Below are 15,386 nucleotides of genomic sequence, written 5' to 3' on the forward strand. Positions count from 1 at the left end.
TCACAGAAGAAATGACTTTGATCCTGCCTGAGCTGCTCTTCCTGATGTCTGTATCTCAGATCCATGTGAACAAGCCTCGTATGTCCCTACCTACAGGTGCAGTCTTTAGGAACATCACCACAGCAGCTACAGTAGCTGTTCACTGAGCTGCGAACAGGAGACACAAGACATGAGACCACTGGCTTTCATCACAAAGGCTTTCTCATAGGGAGCCAAAGAGTAGGCAACATATAAAGAGATAGAAAAGTGTATACTATACTATACAATTTATAAGAAATAGTATTTACATTTTTGTAAAAAAGTGCCTATTTGTATCACTTTCGTAACCTATTGTAAGCCCCTGTAGGCGGTTGAAGACTGCAGCGGTCGTTATGATTTAACAGGTTCAACAAACCAAAGGACATTAAAAAGGTTCAACACGATCAACTGTAATGTCGACACAGCCTAACACAAATTATAACACACAGGGGTACTTTATTTTAGTTAAAAATGTTTCATTTAAAATAGTTACTTACTATTTTAATAGTATAGCCGACAGCAAAGTTAGCTAGGCATTTTATGCAACAATTAGGCAAAAGTAGGCATTTTCTGCTCAGAGTTAGCATGCAGGGCTGAAACTAAGTGACTCACCTGTCTTTTCTTGTAGCGGGTGGAGCTCTGGCCTTCGTTGGTGACAAATGTAATATATATATAATCTTTTTATCCCGCTTTAAAGGATAGAAAAGGCCAAACGCTTCTGCCGCGAAAACGGGCGACAATAGCGTTGAAACGGCAGCGCAGATAAATCCCAGTGTGCAGTAAATCCTTTATGCTCTCTTCACAGGTTACTGACCCCAAAGACAGAAACAAGAAGAAAAACGTTTTCTGCGACCGTTTCTATCAACCAAAACCACCGACGCCCGCTTCTAATAGAAAAGAGAGAAACATTTGGAAGAGTGGACTTATCGAGACCAAGTTGGTGAAAGTTTAGCCCCACTGTGCCTGCTCGTGTGGTCCTGTCAGCGGCCAACTGTGCGCAGACCAGAGGGGCACGAGTGACGTCGACGTACGTGCTGGACGGAGTGGACAGACAGGGCGCTGCAGACCTGCTGCAGGTGGACATCATCACACTGATACACAACTTACCCCAGGGACCCCAAAACAAACACACACACACACACACACACAAACACACACGCACAGACAGACACACACGCACACACACACACACACACAAACACAACCACACACACACACACACACACACACAGGTTACAGTAAGTTCCCTCTGCTGACATGTAAGCCCATCACCCCAGTTCCTCCTTTGCAGAGACAATAAAAAGGGAAGTTGACCAATAAGTGTTTTCTCTGGAGAGAGAGAAGCAGGCACATCAATGATTTAACTTAAATAGTAGAGGAGGGTAGATTGGTTGGACTGGGACGTGAAGGAGAGAAAAGGCGAAGCCAAAGGAGGAGAGCAGGTGACTGAAGGAGGAAGGTCAGGAAACCAGCACAAAACCAGCAGCAGCCACTGCAGGAAGAGACGAGGATGAGTGTACGAGTGGAACAGAGCTGCTGGCTGCTGCTCACACTCTCCTCTCTGAGAGGTAAGACCCTGAATGATAGTACCAGCGACATTAATGTTGACACCCACATTTAATATCAGCGGACCGCACATCTGTCTGGGGTTTCAACATAGAGTATACAGATGTTGAGCTTGACAGTTCACAGAGTCACATTCATTTTTACATGATAAAAACCTGCTTAAGGAACAGACTAGACTGAAAACTATGTCGCCTGACCTCGAGTAGAGACATTTAGACATCTTTGTCTGTAGGATTTATGTTAGCTGAAACAGGGTGATATTCTGGACCTGATCTGGCTTTTCAGGACTTGATCTGGCCTGTATAGGGTTCTCAATTTTGTTGTGACGAAGGTAGAAACTAGAACCATTGGCACATTGTATTTATCTTCTTGTTAATAGAAAAATATTTTAATATTCCTCCCTGTGACTTACTTTGTTACTTTAAAATTGCTCCAAATGGCAGAAACAGCATCCGGGGAGTAAAGACCAAGTACAATCACAGACAAATGCTGTATTTCTTTTTACGTTTCTTTAATATAGATAACCGATAATGCCCAAAGAAATACAAAGAAGTTGTAATATGGATACACTCCATGTGTCAGTTACTTTGATCTGTCTCTAATATGAATTAATACTGAAAATAAGTTAGGAAACCATACTATAACTTCCTAAAAATGTATATTTTAGATCAGAATTGTTTTCTAATTCTGGATGAAAGTTTTAAACATAGTGTTACAGTGCCCCCGTGAACTTCTTTTACCTTTAACCTGTAAAAAAACTACTTAAAACTACTTTTAAAGAAAACTTGCTACATTTTAACACACATCCTCCGCCCTACAGGTATTCTTGCAGGTGATTGGGCGGTTCATCTTCCTTCCAGTCCTATCTGTGCTGTGATTGGTTCCTCTGTGGTTCTCCCTTGTTCCTATGACTACCCCCAGAGTTCTAATGAAACCAAGACTCAGGTAACTCAATAAAGAAGTCATTGTTAGCAGTTGCAATATATCCTGCAGTCTTTAACCAGAAGACTTTGTCTGCAACGGCTCAGATCTGTGATCAGAATGAATGGGAACGTGCAGCTACATGGGGCTGATTAAGAACAGCAACATTAAACTATTTAAAGCTTGCAATTTAATTTTGGGAGGTGGTTTGAACATCTACAGTCAGGTTAACATGAGCACAGCATCTGTTTTTAACCACCGTTTATTTCCTGTATTAGGGTGGAGGAGGAGAAGGTGGAGAACAGTCCAAAGTTATGTCTGAGATGTGGTGTCTCGAAGACAGTCGCTGTATCACACCAAGGTATTGTTGAAGAAGCACAGATGACCACAGATCATCACAGATTCATTTAAACAAAGAACACAGAGTTTACACAAACAACTTAAGAATATACGTCTGCTGTCCGTCTCAGATATGTCTTCCACAGTGCCGGTATCTTCCCAGATCCATCTTACCAGAACAGGGTGGAGTACCTGGGACAACCAGGAACAAAAAACTGCTCTCTGAGGATTTCTGATCTAAGACTGTCAGACAGCGGATCATACGTGTTTTACCTCATCACCAGCCACCCAGCACAGAAGATGCCACAGCAGAGCGGCATCCAGCTCCTGGTGGCAGGTGGGAATATTTCATTTACAACTGATCATAATCAACATGAGCATTACCGCCATAATCATGTTATCATCGTACTCTTTCGTAAATAGTCATCAGCACAATCATCAATCAAGCTCATGATTTAGATAGAATATGTAAAGCAAGATTTAAGCATCACATCACTTATAGCTGTGTGGTTTTGTGTGTTTTAACACAGTTGCTTTAGGTATGACCCACTTCCCTAATGCATCTCTCTGTTTGACAGTTTGTGCCATTTATGAGAAGTAGAACAGACTGCAAATAAATAATGTTTAAACCTCAGCTTGACATAATAATCTGCTTCATGATGTCAAAGGCCAGATTTATATTTCTGACCAAGTCCTACAGTAAAAATCTCTAACAGCCAAATACGTAAGGACAAACTGTAGGCCTACACTTTGCTGAAGAACAGGGGGTTCTGAAGTCATATTGAGAATCATTTGTGTGAAGTCATACTGGTTGTTTTCTTGTTTTTCTCACTGTCGCCATGCTGTCATCCTTTGTGATGAAACCCCATGAAGTACTGGTAAATCTGAATGAGCAAAACAATCAAACATGGTAGAATAAAGTAGAATAGAAATAGTTCATCGGAGAAAATTATTTGTTATATTTATATTTGGCTGAAAGATTTTTAGCTCAGATTGGGTACACATGTTCATGTCACATGGCATTGATCATGGCAGCTGTACAGGAATATTAAAAAACAAAAGGTTGAGGCTTGGACATGAAAGGTTAAGTCCAGTTAGTTTAATCCACTGACTACAGGGATGGACTAACCAGTCAAATGATGAATTTTGTTGACTTTAATATACTAAGTAATCTAACCACACATACATCCTCCCTTTTTCTTAACCCTTGTTTTATCCAGACTCCTCCAGTGCGGTCACAGTGTCAGCCAGTCCTTCCAGTGACACCACAGAGGGCGAGGCGTTACGTCTGGCCTGCTGCAGCCCTGCTGCCGATCCACAGGCCCGTTTCAGATGGTACAAGAACACAAACATGAGCCCGAGACAAACCGGACAGGTGTGGAACATCAGTGAGGTCACAACTGACGACTCTGGCAGCTACTACTGTCAGATACAGACTGGAGAAAAAGTGCAGAACTCATCAGTGCTGCTCATTGACATAGAGTGTAAGTGAAGTTTAATCCTGCTTTAAATTAATAGCAGTTTTTATTATTAATAAGTCATTTAGGCTATTGATGCATTTTACATTAATATAACTTAAAGTTATAATCTGTTTAATTTCCATCTATTTCATTGCCTTTTAAGTTTCTATTTATCAAAGAGTGAGTTAAAAAAATAGTGATTGATCACATGACCCACTAATGAAAGCACTTGTTGCCTTTTTGCAGAGTATTCCAGTCTGTGTGTGTGTTGAGACATTCCCTCTCTAAAATAAATACGCCACCATGTTAGTGACGCTGCGGTTGGTCTGCTGGCCGAGCTTGTCACTGCCGGTTATGCTGCTGGAGGTTAAATGTATGAATAATCAGGGCAGCGGCCTCTTGGGTGACTCCTCAAGTACAGTATGTGCCTTCCCCCAGCATCAATTCAATGCCCTTTTTTGGCTAAGTCTGACAAGATGGCTGCTCCCGTAGGTGAGGACGATTGGATCAAGTTGAGAGAAAGGACCTCGATGGAGAGGCTAAATCCATTTTTATACAGTCTGTGATTTCCTCTGACCCTCTCGCTTACTCATCGTTATGAGGAGTTTACCCCTCGTGTCGGTCACTTGTCAGCCTCACGGTTTCTGTGTGTGGAGGCGGAAACCTGGCGTTACCCAGAGTGCAGCAGGAGAGCCCTGTGAGGAGCAAGTTAAAGGTCACGCTAGTTGAGATTTGGAGGTATAAAAACAAAGATGGAATGGGTTTCAGAGCCGAACATGTCATCTGCTGTGTCGGAGCACTTCGGGTTCAAACCACATGGCTGCGGTGAACCACCTTCACATGCAGTATGTCGCATTTGTTGTAAAACAGTAGCAACTTAACGCACCAATGTGTTAAAATAGACTGAGGGCGCACTCACACTGTCCATTCGTACCGTGCCCAAACAGGTTTTACGGGTAAAGCCTAGTTCGTTTGACCAGTGTGAGTGCAACCGCACACGAGCGTGCGCACATGCACGAGCACGAGGCCTACGGTGGCTCTGACGTCAGCATGCGCAGACATTTAAAACAATGGCGGCAAAAGGTTCACGTTGGTTTGATGCAGATTTGGTCGGATGGAAATATTCAAAAACAGTCGGACAAAAGTCACAAAAACTCTGAGGTCTATGGAAAGATTTGTAAACAAAGTGACGCATCGCGATGACGTCAATCAATGTGTGTGACGTGTTACGGCGTGATGACGTATGACAGGCAAGAAGCATTGCCGAGGCCCAGGTAGTGTGAGTACAAACGAGCCTGGCCCGCGGGGAGAGAGGGAGGGGGGGAGAAGTACCCTAAAGCCCGGGGCACGGTACGGACGGACAGTGTGAGTGCTCCCTGAGAGCGCATGTATTTATTTTGGATATATACAGTATTTCTTCGAGTTCTAGTCTTAAATATTTTTTATAAATAAACGTTTATTGATCATTGAAAGTTGCATTATTATGCCACTAGCATTATATCGGTTGAAAATGGTCTCAAAATGGAAATTTTATAGCTTATCCCAATAATTTCTGGGATAATTTATTGCCCAGTAAAATTGTTATCGTGACAGGGCTACCTCAATCTTCAGTCACGCTCGTTGTAAAGGCAGAAATGTAATAGGAACATGTGTGTGTATGGATTTAAGAGGGTAACATACAGCAGACGGACAGGAAGTAGAGAGGTGAATATGTTCAAATCAAAAAAGTCATGAGTCACAAGATGGAGGCTCTGAAAGAACAGGCTCACTAGCAGTTACATCTTACTGCCAAAAAGACCACTAGAAACAACATATCTCAAATCTTATGGATTATGACTTTAAGAAAGGTGCTTCTGACTGAGCATTTCAACACAGAATTTCTTGAGAAAGATGTCAAAACATCCCTTTGCGGTTTGAAAACTTGCCTAAAATTTGCTTTGGCAGAATCTTATACGGGCTGAAGCCGGGTGTAACTGACCTTTCCCTCCTGTCTAGACGCTCCTCGGAACACAGCCATCTCAGTCTCTCCTTCTGGAGAGCTACAGGACGGGCTTCCTGTGACTCTGACTTGCAGCAGTGATGCTAACCCGCCTGTACGCACATATACCTGGTACCAGGGTGCAGCATGTCTCCCTACAGCAGACAAAAGCTTTCATCGAGCAAGACAATCCCCGGCTACACCCACAGGACCAGGCCCGACACTCAGCAGTGCCAACATCACCACTGAGGAATATGGGCAGCACTGCTGTGTAGCACGCAACAGACATGGATCACAGACTGACAGCGTAACACTCACAGGTTCCAAAGGTGAAGATGAACAGCCTGTCATTTACAGAATCTCAGTGTTTTCAGTGGCAACCATGTTTGCTCCACAATCCTGCAGAAAATAGGCCCAGAAAACACCTCAACTACATTTCCAGGTTTTTAGAGGTTTGAGCAGGTCTTTTTTTATTCATTTTAAATTTGCAAATATTAGTACATACAAATTTAGATTCAGATTGACTCTCAAATACTGTAGTAGGTGTTTTGTATTGTCTACACTTTCATTTGACGATGATAAATAAATCTGATTGAACTTTAAGATATCACCAATCAAGAGGGTGAAATAAGTCAATACTTAGTTCAAATATTTTGCCCATTTTGCATTTAATTCAGTTACAACAACAAAAATATCTCTGCAGCCATGAAGCCCAACATTATGACATACAGTACGTTTACATTGTACATACTGTACTGTACTTGGTCAAAGGTCCGGCCATCCACATGCACAGTGTGTTAAATAACACTGCCTGGACAGTTTATTCTGGCTCTAATCCATGTTCTGTCCTCTACAGCGTCTGAGTCTTCAGGAGGTAGATGGGTCATTATCGGTGTGACCATTGGTGTTCTACTGGCTATTATGGCCATAGTGGCCGTTTTCATGACAAGGTGAATTTTTTGCTTCTCTGACAGCTGATCAGTATTATATTTCTTTATATGATGTTATATTTTTATCAGCAGTTCAGCATTAGGTACCGTACTGCACCGTTGCTTTGGTGAATAATATGAGTTAAATAATGTCATTTTAATAAATAAGTATTTGCTTCAGTACACTGATAAGGATCACAAATAACAAAATACCTCATTTATATAAGGTGTGTGATTAAAAGGATCCAGTGTGTAACACACAGTGTAACAGTGTGACTGAAACCACCTGACCATCATTCTTAACACTATGCATTCACTGTTTCCTGAACTATTTGAATAATCTGATCTATAGGTGACTATAATATGTCACTCAAAGGTTAAAGTGAGGCCTGGGATCTTCAGTGTCTGGGTTTGGGGTCCATACAGTGTTAATAAATGATTCATTATATTTTAAGAAAAGTTAATCAAGCGCAAATGACCGTAATAATATAAATGTAAGTGGTTGTTGATCTATTATTTGTCTGTCCTTTCAGGAGACGGAATACATCCAGACACCATTCGTACGTCCTCACCGAGACAACGGCCACAGCACTTTAACAAAGCACAAACACCATTCAACCACCAGAACATACCTTTTTATTATATTAAAGTAACTCAAGATAGGTAGGATGTTTTCTCAATACCCTAGGACACTGTGGAGCATGTTGCCATAGTAAACCCCTGTATTAGAAGCCAACAGCAGTCTGTGCCTCACACTGCTGTAGGAGGAGGAGGTTGGGCTTCAACTATGGGATTCTTGTGGAGTGCTGAACCCAAAATCCAATGAGCGTGTTCCAAAAAAGGTGAAAAGGTAAATCGTCTCGGATTTATGTTGAAGAGGACAAAATACTCATATTTCACTTATCCATTAGACTCCTTAAAGTATAAGTATGCATTTCTGCACAGAGCCTTTATCAGAGCATTCATTTCTTTGGAACCTTCAAAGTTTGCCATCAAATGCTGCAGCACATTTGGTCCAGCTCGAGCCCCCCTCGCGCTCGCCCAAGAAAAACAACTTGACTGTTGACAGTGGCACCGACTCACAGAGTGGGACAACCTGAAGATCGTATGGCACTGCTGTACATTCAAGCAAGCAGGGCTCAATGCTGAAACCCCTTAATTCCTGGATTTGAATGCACCGGGCTCAATGAGCATGGACTCCCTCGGGCGTAAAGAGACCAACTGAAGCAAGAAAACTGTCTGAATATATTTATTCATATTGTGCTTTGGGATGAGCTAAATGCTGCTGTCAGGATTTAACCAAGTGATCTTCAAGGGGAAAAAAGTACTTCTTACAACGGAGAAAATAGGCTGATAAATCCTCGGTTCCCATAACCAAACCCCTTCTACTTTGTGTTGTAGTCGGTTGAACTGTTGCAGAAACAGATGTGACTTTGAATACATCCTCCACGGTTCATCACATGTGACCACAGATGACATCCGGAGTTGTTGCTGGATTTTAACAACACGCCACAGAGTGCACCCAGTACTGTCCAAGCAAAGTCCAGAGACAGCTGTTACTGAACGCCTGTTAATGATGATGAGCATGAAGATGATGAAAACACATTCATAATGACCCAATTAAAAGCTGCTAGCAGTGAGGACCGGGTCACTTCTGTGTGGTTTTCAGTAAACTCTTCAGTGTGATAAGGCTCCAACGGATACAGAGCAGAGCCTGAGGATGAAAACCAGCAGGACAGTGACTCGGACATCCGCACATCCATTTACAAAATGTACTCTTCATCTCATTAGTCTATTTTTAGATTTTTCCTTTTGTCGGATTTATCACATTAAAGTGACTAAGTAAGTTGTACACATCTTCTATTTTTAAAATGCTCCTAAACAAAGGAGTACAGTGCTTCATTTCCCAAATATTTAAAGAGACAGTTTCCCATACTGCATGTGCACATTTGTTTAGTTGCATTTATTGTACAGTTTTTTCATGTATATCATGCTTTGATGAGAAACGAGGGTGACTAATGCCACTGATGCCATCATATTTACTGAGCTTATGACTTTGAAGCTCTTTTAAGCTACAGTGTACGTCATCTGAGATTTGCTGTAAATGTGATATATTTAGTGTTTTGAAGATATATTTACCTTTCTGTACTTTCCATTTTCCAACACTTAACAGCTCAAAAAAAAATTGCTTTGGGAACAATACATAGTTTATTGCATAGCAAAATATGTTAATAACATGGAGTTTTTGATGTTTTTGATGTTTATAAAACACATTGGCCCTCTAAATGCTATTGCTATTGTGGTTGTTTCAGATATAATTACAAACATGAAGACTAAACGTCCACAATTAACCATGACCTTTAAAGTAACATAAGATAAAATGAGCAAATAGACAGAGAATCGATGTAAAAATAAAAACAGGGACAGCATACCATAATTAATGGAGAATAAAACACACCTGACACAGAAAAACAAGATAACATAAAATAAAGTGCATAAGATGGAAGGTTAAATCTACTGAATAATAACTAAAAACAATTAAGTTGAACTTTTTTTACCAGAACATAATGTACATGAGTATTTTAAACTCAAGAGGGCAGCATATCCTGGTTTGATCACAGTCTGCTCTATCAGGAGTGAACCACTCACCACTGAAGAATATACAGCAAAATACTTTCATAACAAATGAGCCTAACTTAGTAAGATTCAAAGGTAATTCATTGATGAAATAGACACCAGTCATGTTTTCTTTTGTCTTGAGAAGGACCGGACATTTACACAGACAGGATGAGAAGTGTCGCTGCATTTCTGATGCCAGTGAACATTAACTCCAGCTGTTTTTTGGGTGAGCTCCAGGCAGCACACAAACATTACTGTGCCGAATCATGTATCTGGTGTAATGAAATGCCATCAAGGCAGTTGTCAGGGCGGTGTGAAAGCAGCCTAAAGTTGTACATAGGATTTTCATCTATTTCATTGTCTTTTAAGTTACTATTTATCAATGAGTGAGATAAAACAATGGCGATTGATCATATGACCCACAATGCCTTCTTGCCAAGTTGCAGTTGCATTTGGTCTGCAGCACAGATTGTCACAACGGTCATGCTATGTTCACTTGTAATTGGAAATCGGGAACTTCCATCTTCAGAGTCAGGCTTGTAGTAAGGGCAGAAGTGTAATAGGAACATTTGTGTGTGAAAGCAAACAGAAAAAGTCAACACGCATAGTGACTGTGATATTGACAAGATGGAGGGCTCCCCTGCAGTTACATCTTACTACCAAAGAGGCCGCTAGAAACAAGGGATCTCAAAACAACTTTAAGGTGAAGGCTTTCCTTCTGGGTAACGCTGTTTTTTTTTACCCATTTAAGCAGTGATGATGTTTTCATAATCATTGCTGTCCTCCTGAAACATAACAGGGCAACATCAGTCATTTTGTGTTAAATTGTCATTAATTTAATAAAACAGAACCAGGTCCTTCTTACCTCTTTCTCCACAGCAGAATTACGTCTCCGTCTCCTTTAACATGAAATACAAAAAGTGTGTTGAACTGATCCAACATTTCATAACAGTCGAGACATAGTCTGAAATATCCCTGACCAAAATGAACTGTTGTGTATAATTTAACTTACCACGCCCAAATAATAACCAGTGAAAGCAACAAGACAATAAAGACTTTCATTCCAATACCAACAAAGAGGATGACACTGTTAACTGTTGGAAGAGGCAGAAAAAACTGTGAGAAATTAAACTGACAGCATCTTAGATTTTTAAATAAATACTCAGCAAACACACTGTAAACATGTAATTGATGTTTGTTTAGTCCACATTACTGTGTTTTCTATCAGCCTGTTTTAACAAACAATCGTTCCAATCCCACTCATTTGCGACAACTATCATTCTCCCATTGGATAAACTATTGATCACATACAGTACAATCCCTCAACAGCTCGTTATTGCTCAGTGTATCAATGATCTATCCGCTATACCTTCCCTGCAAACTCACTGTCTGTTGCGTCCTCTGTCAGCAGCACCTCAGTTGAGTTGTTGTCGCCTAGGTGGTTCCTGGCCTGGCAGATGTAGAGTCCAGTGTGTGACCCCTCCACAGAGGGGAGAGACAGCACGTGTCCTGAGCCCACCTGGAGCATGGAGCTGACACTGGAAACACTACCTCTGTACCAGGTGTAGTTGTGAGCTGCAGGGTTAGCAGCACTGCTGCAGGTCAGATTCACACTGCTGCCCTCTGTCAGGTAGTCAGAATAACTCACCTCGACAGATACATTCAGAGGGGGATCTGTATTAAAAACACAACCAATGTGCTGTTGTATACATTGACTGAGAACATGTATTTTTTCTGTTAAAAATGAAATTTTCATGAATGGTCCCGACTATTAACCAAAGCATAAATTGCCATGGAATATTTCATTCAAAAATGTAAAGACGTTAATTCCCTTTCTTACTGAGATTATATGAGAAGAATGATATCACTGTCATCTGTATCTGTACGATAGCTAAAGACAAAGGAGAGCGTTCCTATGTTCCCCAGGTCCTATGTTCCCGATTCATTTGTGACCCGGGAACATCGGACCCTTTTTTAAAAAAAACAGTTCAGATTTCCCCCGCTCTAACCTATTACTTTTTACACAATCAGTGCCGAATTCCATGGCAAATAGGCCTATGTAGACCCTGACACTAGCCCCTAACCCTGACCCTAATCGTAACCTCTAACCCTAACAAAATGCTGAATTAAATCAGCGAAGGCTTATGAGATCTGGGAATAAAGGACCAGGGGAACATAGGGATGACCCCATACAAAGCTACCACCAGGAGTTGATTAGCTTAGCTTAGCTTAGCTTAGCCTAAAGTTGGGAAACAGAGGGAACAGCTAGCCTCGGTGTGACAAAAGCTAACGAAATAAGATATAACATGTTAATTCGTGCTTTTTAGATGTGGTAAGTGGATTGTGTATAGAAACAGGCTAGCTTTCCCCCCTGTTTACAGTATTTGTGCTAAGCTAAGCTAACTAGCTGCTGGCGGTAGCTTCTTATGGACAGACATGAGTGAAATCGATCTTCTTATCTAACTCATTACACAAAAATAGACAATAGCGATTTTTCCAAAATATTGAACTATTCTTCTGAGTTAATTTATCACACAGTGAAATACCAGGGGCCGTTTTCTCGACATTGCTTAACTGACTGTTTGGCAACCATGGTAATTAGTTGTAGCACGTGAATTAGGGTGAAGTAGCCTAAAATATAGGAATTAAAAGTTAATGAGGTTTGCTCTTGTAATACCAAATTAGGAAGAATCATATCTTAGACTCTTACCACCTTAATTTAAGAGTTAATTCAACGAACAATGTCATAATAAACACACTTACACTGAACATCCAGAGCCACAGGGTCAGATAGCACCGACTCCTGTCCTTCCACAGCACATGCATAATTCCCAGCATCCTCTGTTTGAGCCTGGAACTCTGTTTTGGCTACTGGACGTCCATCTTTGAACCAAACCGTGCTGGGATGTTGACAGGATGCTCTACAATCCAGAATCACGCTGTCTCCTGCTCTCACGCTGTCAGGGTACACTCTGGCACGCAGCTCTGGACACCAATTAGTTAAAGAAGGATGAGTGTGATATTAGGAAAAGCTGAAAACACTAAACCTAAAGTAATACTCAATGTACAATCATTTTACCTGTGACGGTCAGATACACCGATTCTTTAGTTCGCCTTCCATATAACTCTGTATCAAACCTGAAGTAGTAATGTCCAGTGTCATCCTCCTGCAGGTCATGAATTACCAGGCCACAGTCGTGCTGCCGGTCGCCAAGATATTCAGAGCGATTTTGATATGAAGGAAAGTCTGAGAGCTCAACTCGTCTCCAGCTGCCATTGTTTAGCACCCCTTTGTACCATGCAGTCTTTATAACCGTTTCCCCATTTGTGTAGTTGTATGAGCACCTGAACTCCACCGAGGATCCCGTTAATGCACACAGATTTGGGTTTTCAAAAGTCACTGACCAGTGAGCACCCAAAGTTCCTGCAGAGAGGTCATCATGTCATGTGTTTTATTGTTTTACTGTACATGCAGATTTAAACGAACAAACTTCAGAGGAATTAGAAAACAGAAAAGTCTCATGACTCATGAGAAAAGTCATGAGCACTTTGTTTTCTGATGTGGAGGAGGGATAATGAACAACGATATTCTTCAAAAAAAAAAACTATATGAGAAATACATCCAAATAAGAAATTCTGTGTAGACAGCTGTGTCATAAATACCCACTATCCCCACTTAAACCTGCAATCACAGCCCTGTACTCTCTGCTGCTCCTAAAGCTTTTAGTTGAGTTAGTTTAGTTCTGAGTTATGGTGGCTGGACAGACGAGAGGTATTTTAATGACCATACAACTGAAACTCTAAAAAGGAATTGGTCTGGTTTCAAACACTTCAATTTTCCTGCAGTGTCTACAGTAGTGTATTTTTAACAGCATAATATTCAACAAAATAGACAGACTAAGTAAAAGTAAGTTAAAACAATTCAATAATAATAAATAGCAGCTATGGGAATAAATACAAGTCGTGCACTTCCCTTAAAGTGTAAATTGAGAAAACTAATCCTTCCTTACCTGGCTTCAGGGTCAGGAGCACCAGCATTGTGAGTATCTTCTCCATCAACGCAAAAAAACCTTTTGAGATGGATGTAAGATTTTGATTTGGTCTCTCATAAGTGGGTTTGACGACAGGCACCATGGATCAGGAGGAAAGCTGTGCTGAAATTGTGTATCCAAATAAACACAGATATGTTTGCTGTGACTTACCAAGTCGGGCACAGAAACATCTGCTTCATGAGAATTATGCTCCCTTAGCTGCTGCCACGTCATACATTCATGTGATGGGAGGGATCAACAGGTCCCCTAAATCATTTGATTGGATATATTACTGCACAAATGAAACTAGGATGAGTTATAGAGAAAAATAATACTAAGAAAAGCTATAGAAAAACAGCAGAGGCGAGAGATAATCATATAAAAATGGGGAACTTGTGGTCGAAAGCTAAGTTCCTCCATTTTGCATCTATTCACTGCACGCTGCCCAAACTTCAACATCATCACTGAGCTGTTTTTCACTGACTTACATTTCCTGCACAGTTATTTAGTATTTTGGCAACGTCACTTGGCCATGGTTGGTCTTTGGTTCAGACTTTCATCTATGATCCCCAAGGAGGATCCACAGACCTTTCCTCTAGTGACAGGTCAACGCTTTCAGATAGTCTGTGGAATAGATATCTAACTTTTAGATGGCACAACAGTTTGTAGTCTACAGACATTCATGATTACAATGTAGTCTAATCATTTTGGTGATCTGTGAAAAGTTAGCCCCCCTTTTCCCCCAACTCGCCTGACATCCCCTGTGACATTTATACTGACTACCTTCTTCTACACGCACGCACACACACACGCTTACACTCACACACACTTAGTTTCACATGGTTTGTAATTACGCGCGGTGCAGGTGTTGTGCCGTATTCAGCACCCCTGCCGTGAAATGCACCCCCTCGCATTATAGGTGATATTCTGGATCAGAAGGCTGTTGTTTCCACCTATAGGAGCAGTTTATATACAGGTAACCACATTAGAAGCACACACTTTTGAACCTATGAATTGCAAGAAAAGCTGGGATTATATTTAGGAAACGCTAAATCAAATACATTCAACTTGCTCAAAAGATCCATTTCATTCATTTTGTAATTATGGCTGCAGTATATTTCCACAGAACATACAAAAAGGTGTTGTTTTGTGTTCGCTATTATCCAAGGTTGTGACTTTAAACTCTTTAAAATAGTTTAAAGACTGTAATTAACCAGTGTTTTGGCCGTTGTGGGTTACCAGGAGATATATATATATATATATATATATATATATAAACTACTCCTAAAGGTCGAAACAACAGCCTTCTGATCCAGAATATCACCTATAATGCGAGGGGGTGCATTTCACGGCATGGGTGAATACGGCACAACACCGGCAACCGCGACGTAATTCATTCATGCGCACTCGCTATTTCAACCCATATTTCAGTTACTCACCAAACTTCTGCACCCATCATAGCGAACGACGCGGTACCCGTCGATTCTGCTCCATAACCCATTTCATTCCGTTAGTCCATACACTG

At 41.0% G+C, this 15,386-nt stretch overlaps 2 protein-coding genes across 2 annotated transcripts; one reads left to right on the forward strand and one right to left on the reverse strand.

Moving 5' to 3' along the window:
• The first annotated feature begins 1,225 nt into the window (after window positions 1-1,225).
• On the forward strand, window positions 1,226-8,401 carry LOC310950630 (sialic acid-binding Ig-like lectin 14). Its single transcript, XM_083918534.1, has 8 exons — window positions 1,226-1,586; window positions 2,405-2,529; window positions 2,784-2,866; window positions 2,976-3,181; window positions 4,065-4,328; window positions 6,300-6,611; window positions 7,139-7,232; window positions 7,745-8,401. The coding sequence occupies exons 1-8, from the start codon at window positions 1,529-1,531 to the stop codon at window positions 7,806-7,808; spliced, it is 1,206 nt and encodes a 401-aa protein (XP_083774660.1). The 5' UTR covers window positions 1,226-1,528; the 3' UTR covers window positions 7,809-8,401.
• A 935-nt stretch (window positions 8,402-9,336) lies between these two features.
• Window positions 9,337-15,386, reverse strand: LOC310950808 (B-cell receptor CD22-like). The gene is made up of 9 exons (XM_083918805.1): window positions 15,301-15,386; window positions 14,350-14,485; window positions 13,841-13,984; window positions 12,910-13,254; window positions 12,594-12,815; window positions 11,217-11,504; window positions 10,843-10,924; window positions 10,696-10,729; window positions 9,337-10,615 (listed from the first exon to the last, which is right to left on the reverse strand). Exons 3-9 carry the CDS (start codon window positions 13,962-13,964, stop codon window positions 10,577-10,579), a joined length of 1,134 nt encoding a protein of 377 aa, XP_083774931.1. The 5' UTR covers window positions 13,965-13,984; window positions 14,350-14,485; window positions 15,301-15,386; the 3' UTR covers window positions 9,337-10,576.

The sequence above is a fragment of the Echiichthys vipera genome (assembly GCF_963691815.1).
Source record: "Echiichthys vipera genome assembly, chromosome: 8".
Taxonomy (NCBI): domain Eukaryota; kingdom Metazoa; phylum Chordata; class Actinopteri; order Perciformes; family Trachinidae; genus Echiichthys; species Echiichthys vipera.

What these genes read in the sequence shown, in the direction of transcription:
- LOC310950630 (XM_083918534.1), top strand. Translation starts at nt 1,529, where the DNA reads ATGAGTGTACGAGTGGAACAGAGCTGCTGGCTGCTGCTCACACTCTCC. An exon ending in GCTGCTCATTGACATAGAGT is followed by an intron (nt 4,329 to 6,299) that starts GTAAGTGAAGTT and finishes CCTCCTGTCTAG; the next exon opens with ACGCTCCTCGGAACACAGCC. An exon ending in GTGGCCGTTTTCATGACAAG is followed by an intron (nt 7,233 to 7,744) that starts GTGAATTTTTTG and finishes CTGTCCTTTCAG; the next exon opens with GAGACGGAATACATCCAGAC.
- LOC310950808 (XM_083918805.1), bottom strand. Translation starts at nt 13,964, where the DNA reads ATGGTGCCTGTCGTCAAACCCACTTATGAGAGACCAAATCAAAATCTT. An exon ending in TGTGGCTCTGGATGTTCAGT is followed by an intron (nt 11,505 to 12,593) that starts GTAAGTGTGTTT and finishes TTTTTAATACAG; the next exon opens with ATCCCCCTCTGAATGTATCT. An exon ending in CTGGTTATTATTTGGGCGTG is followed by an intron (nt 10,730 to 10,842) that starts GTAAGTTAAATT and finishes TTCATGTTAAAG; the next exon opens with GAGACGGAGACGTAATTCTG.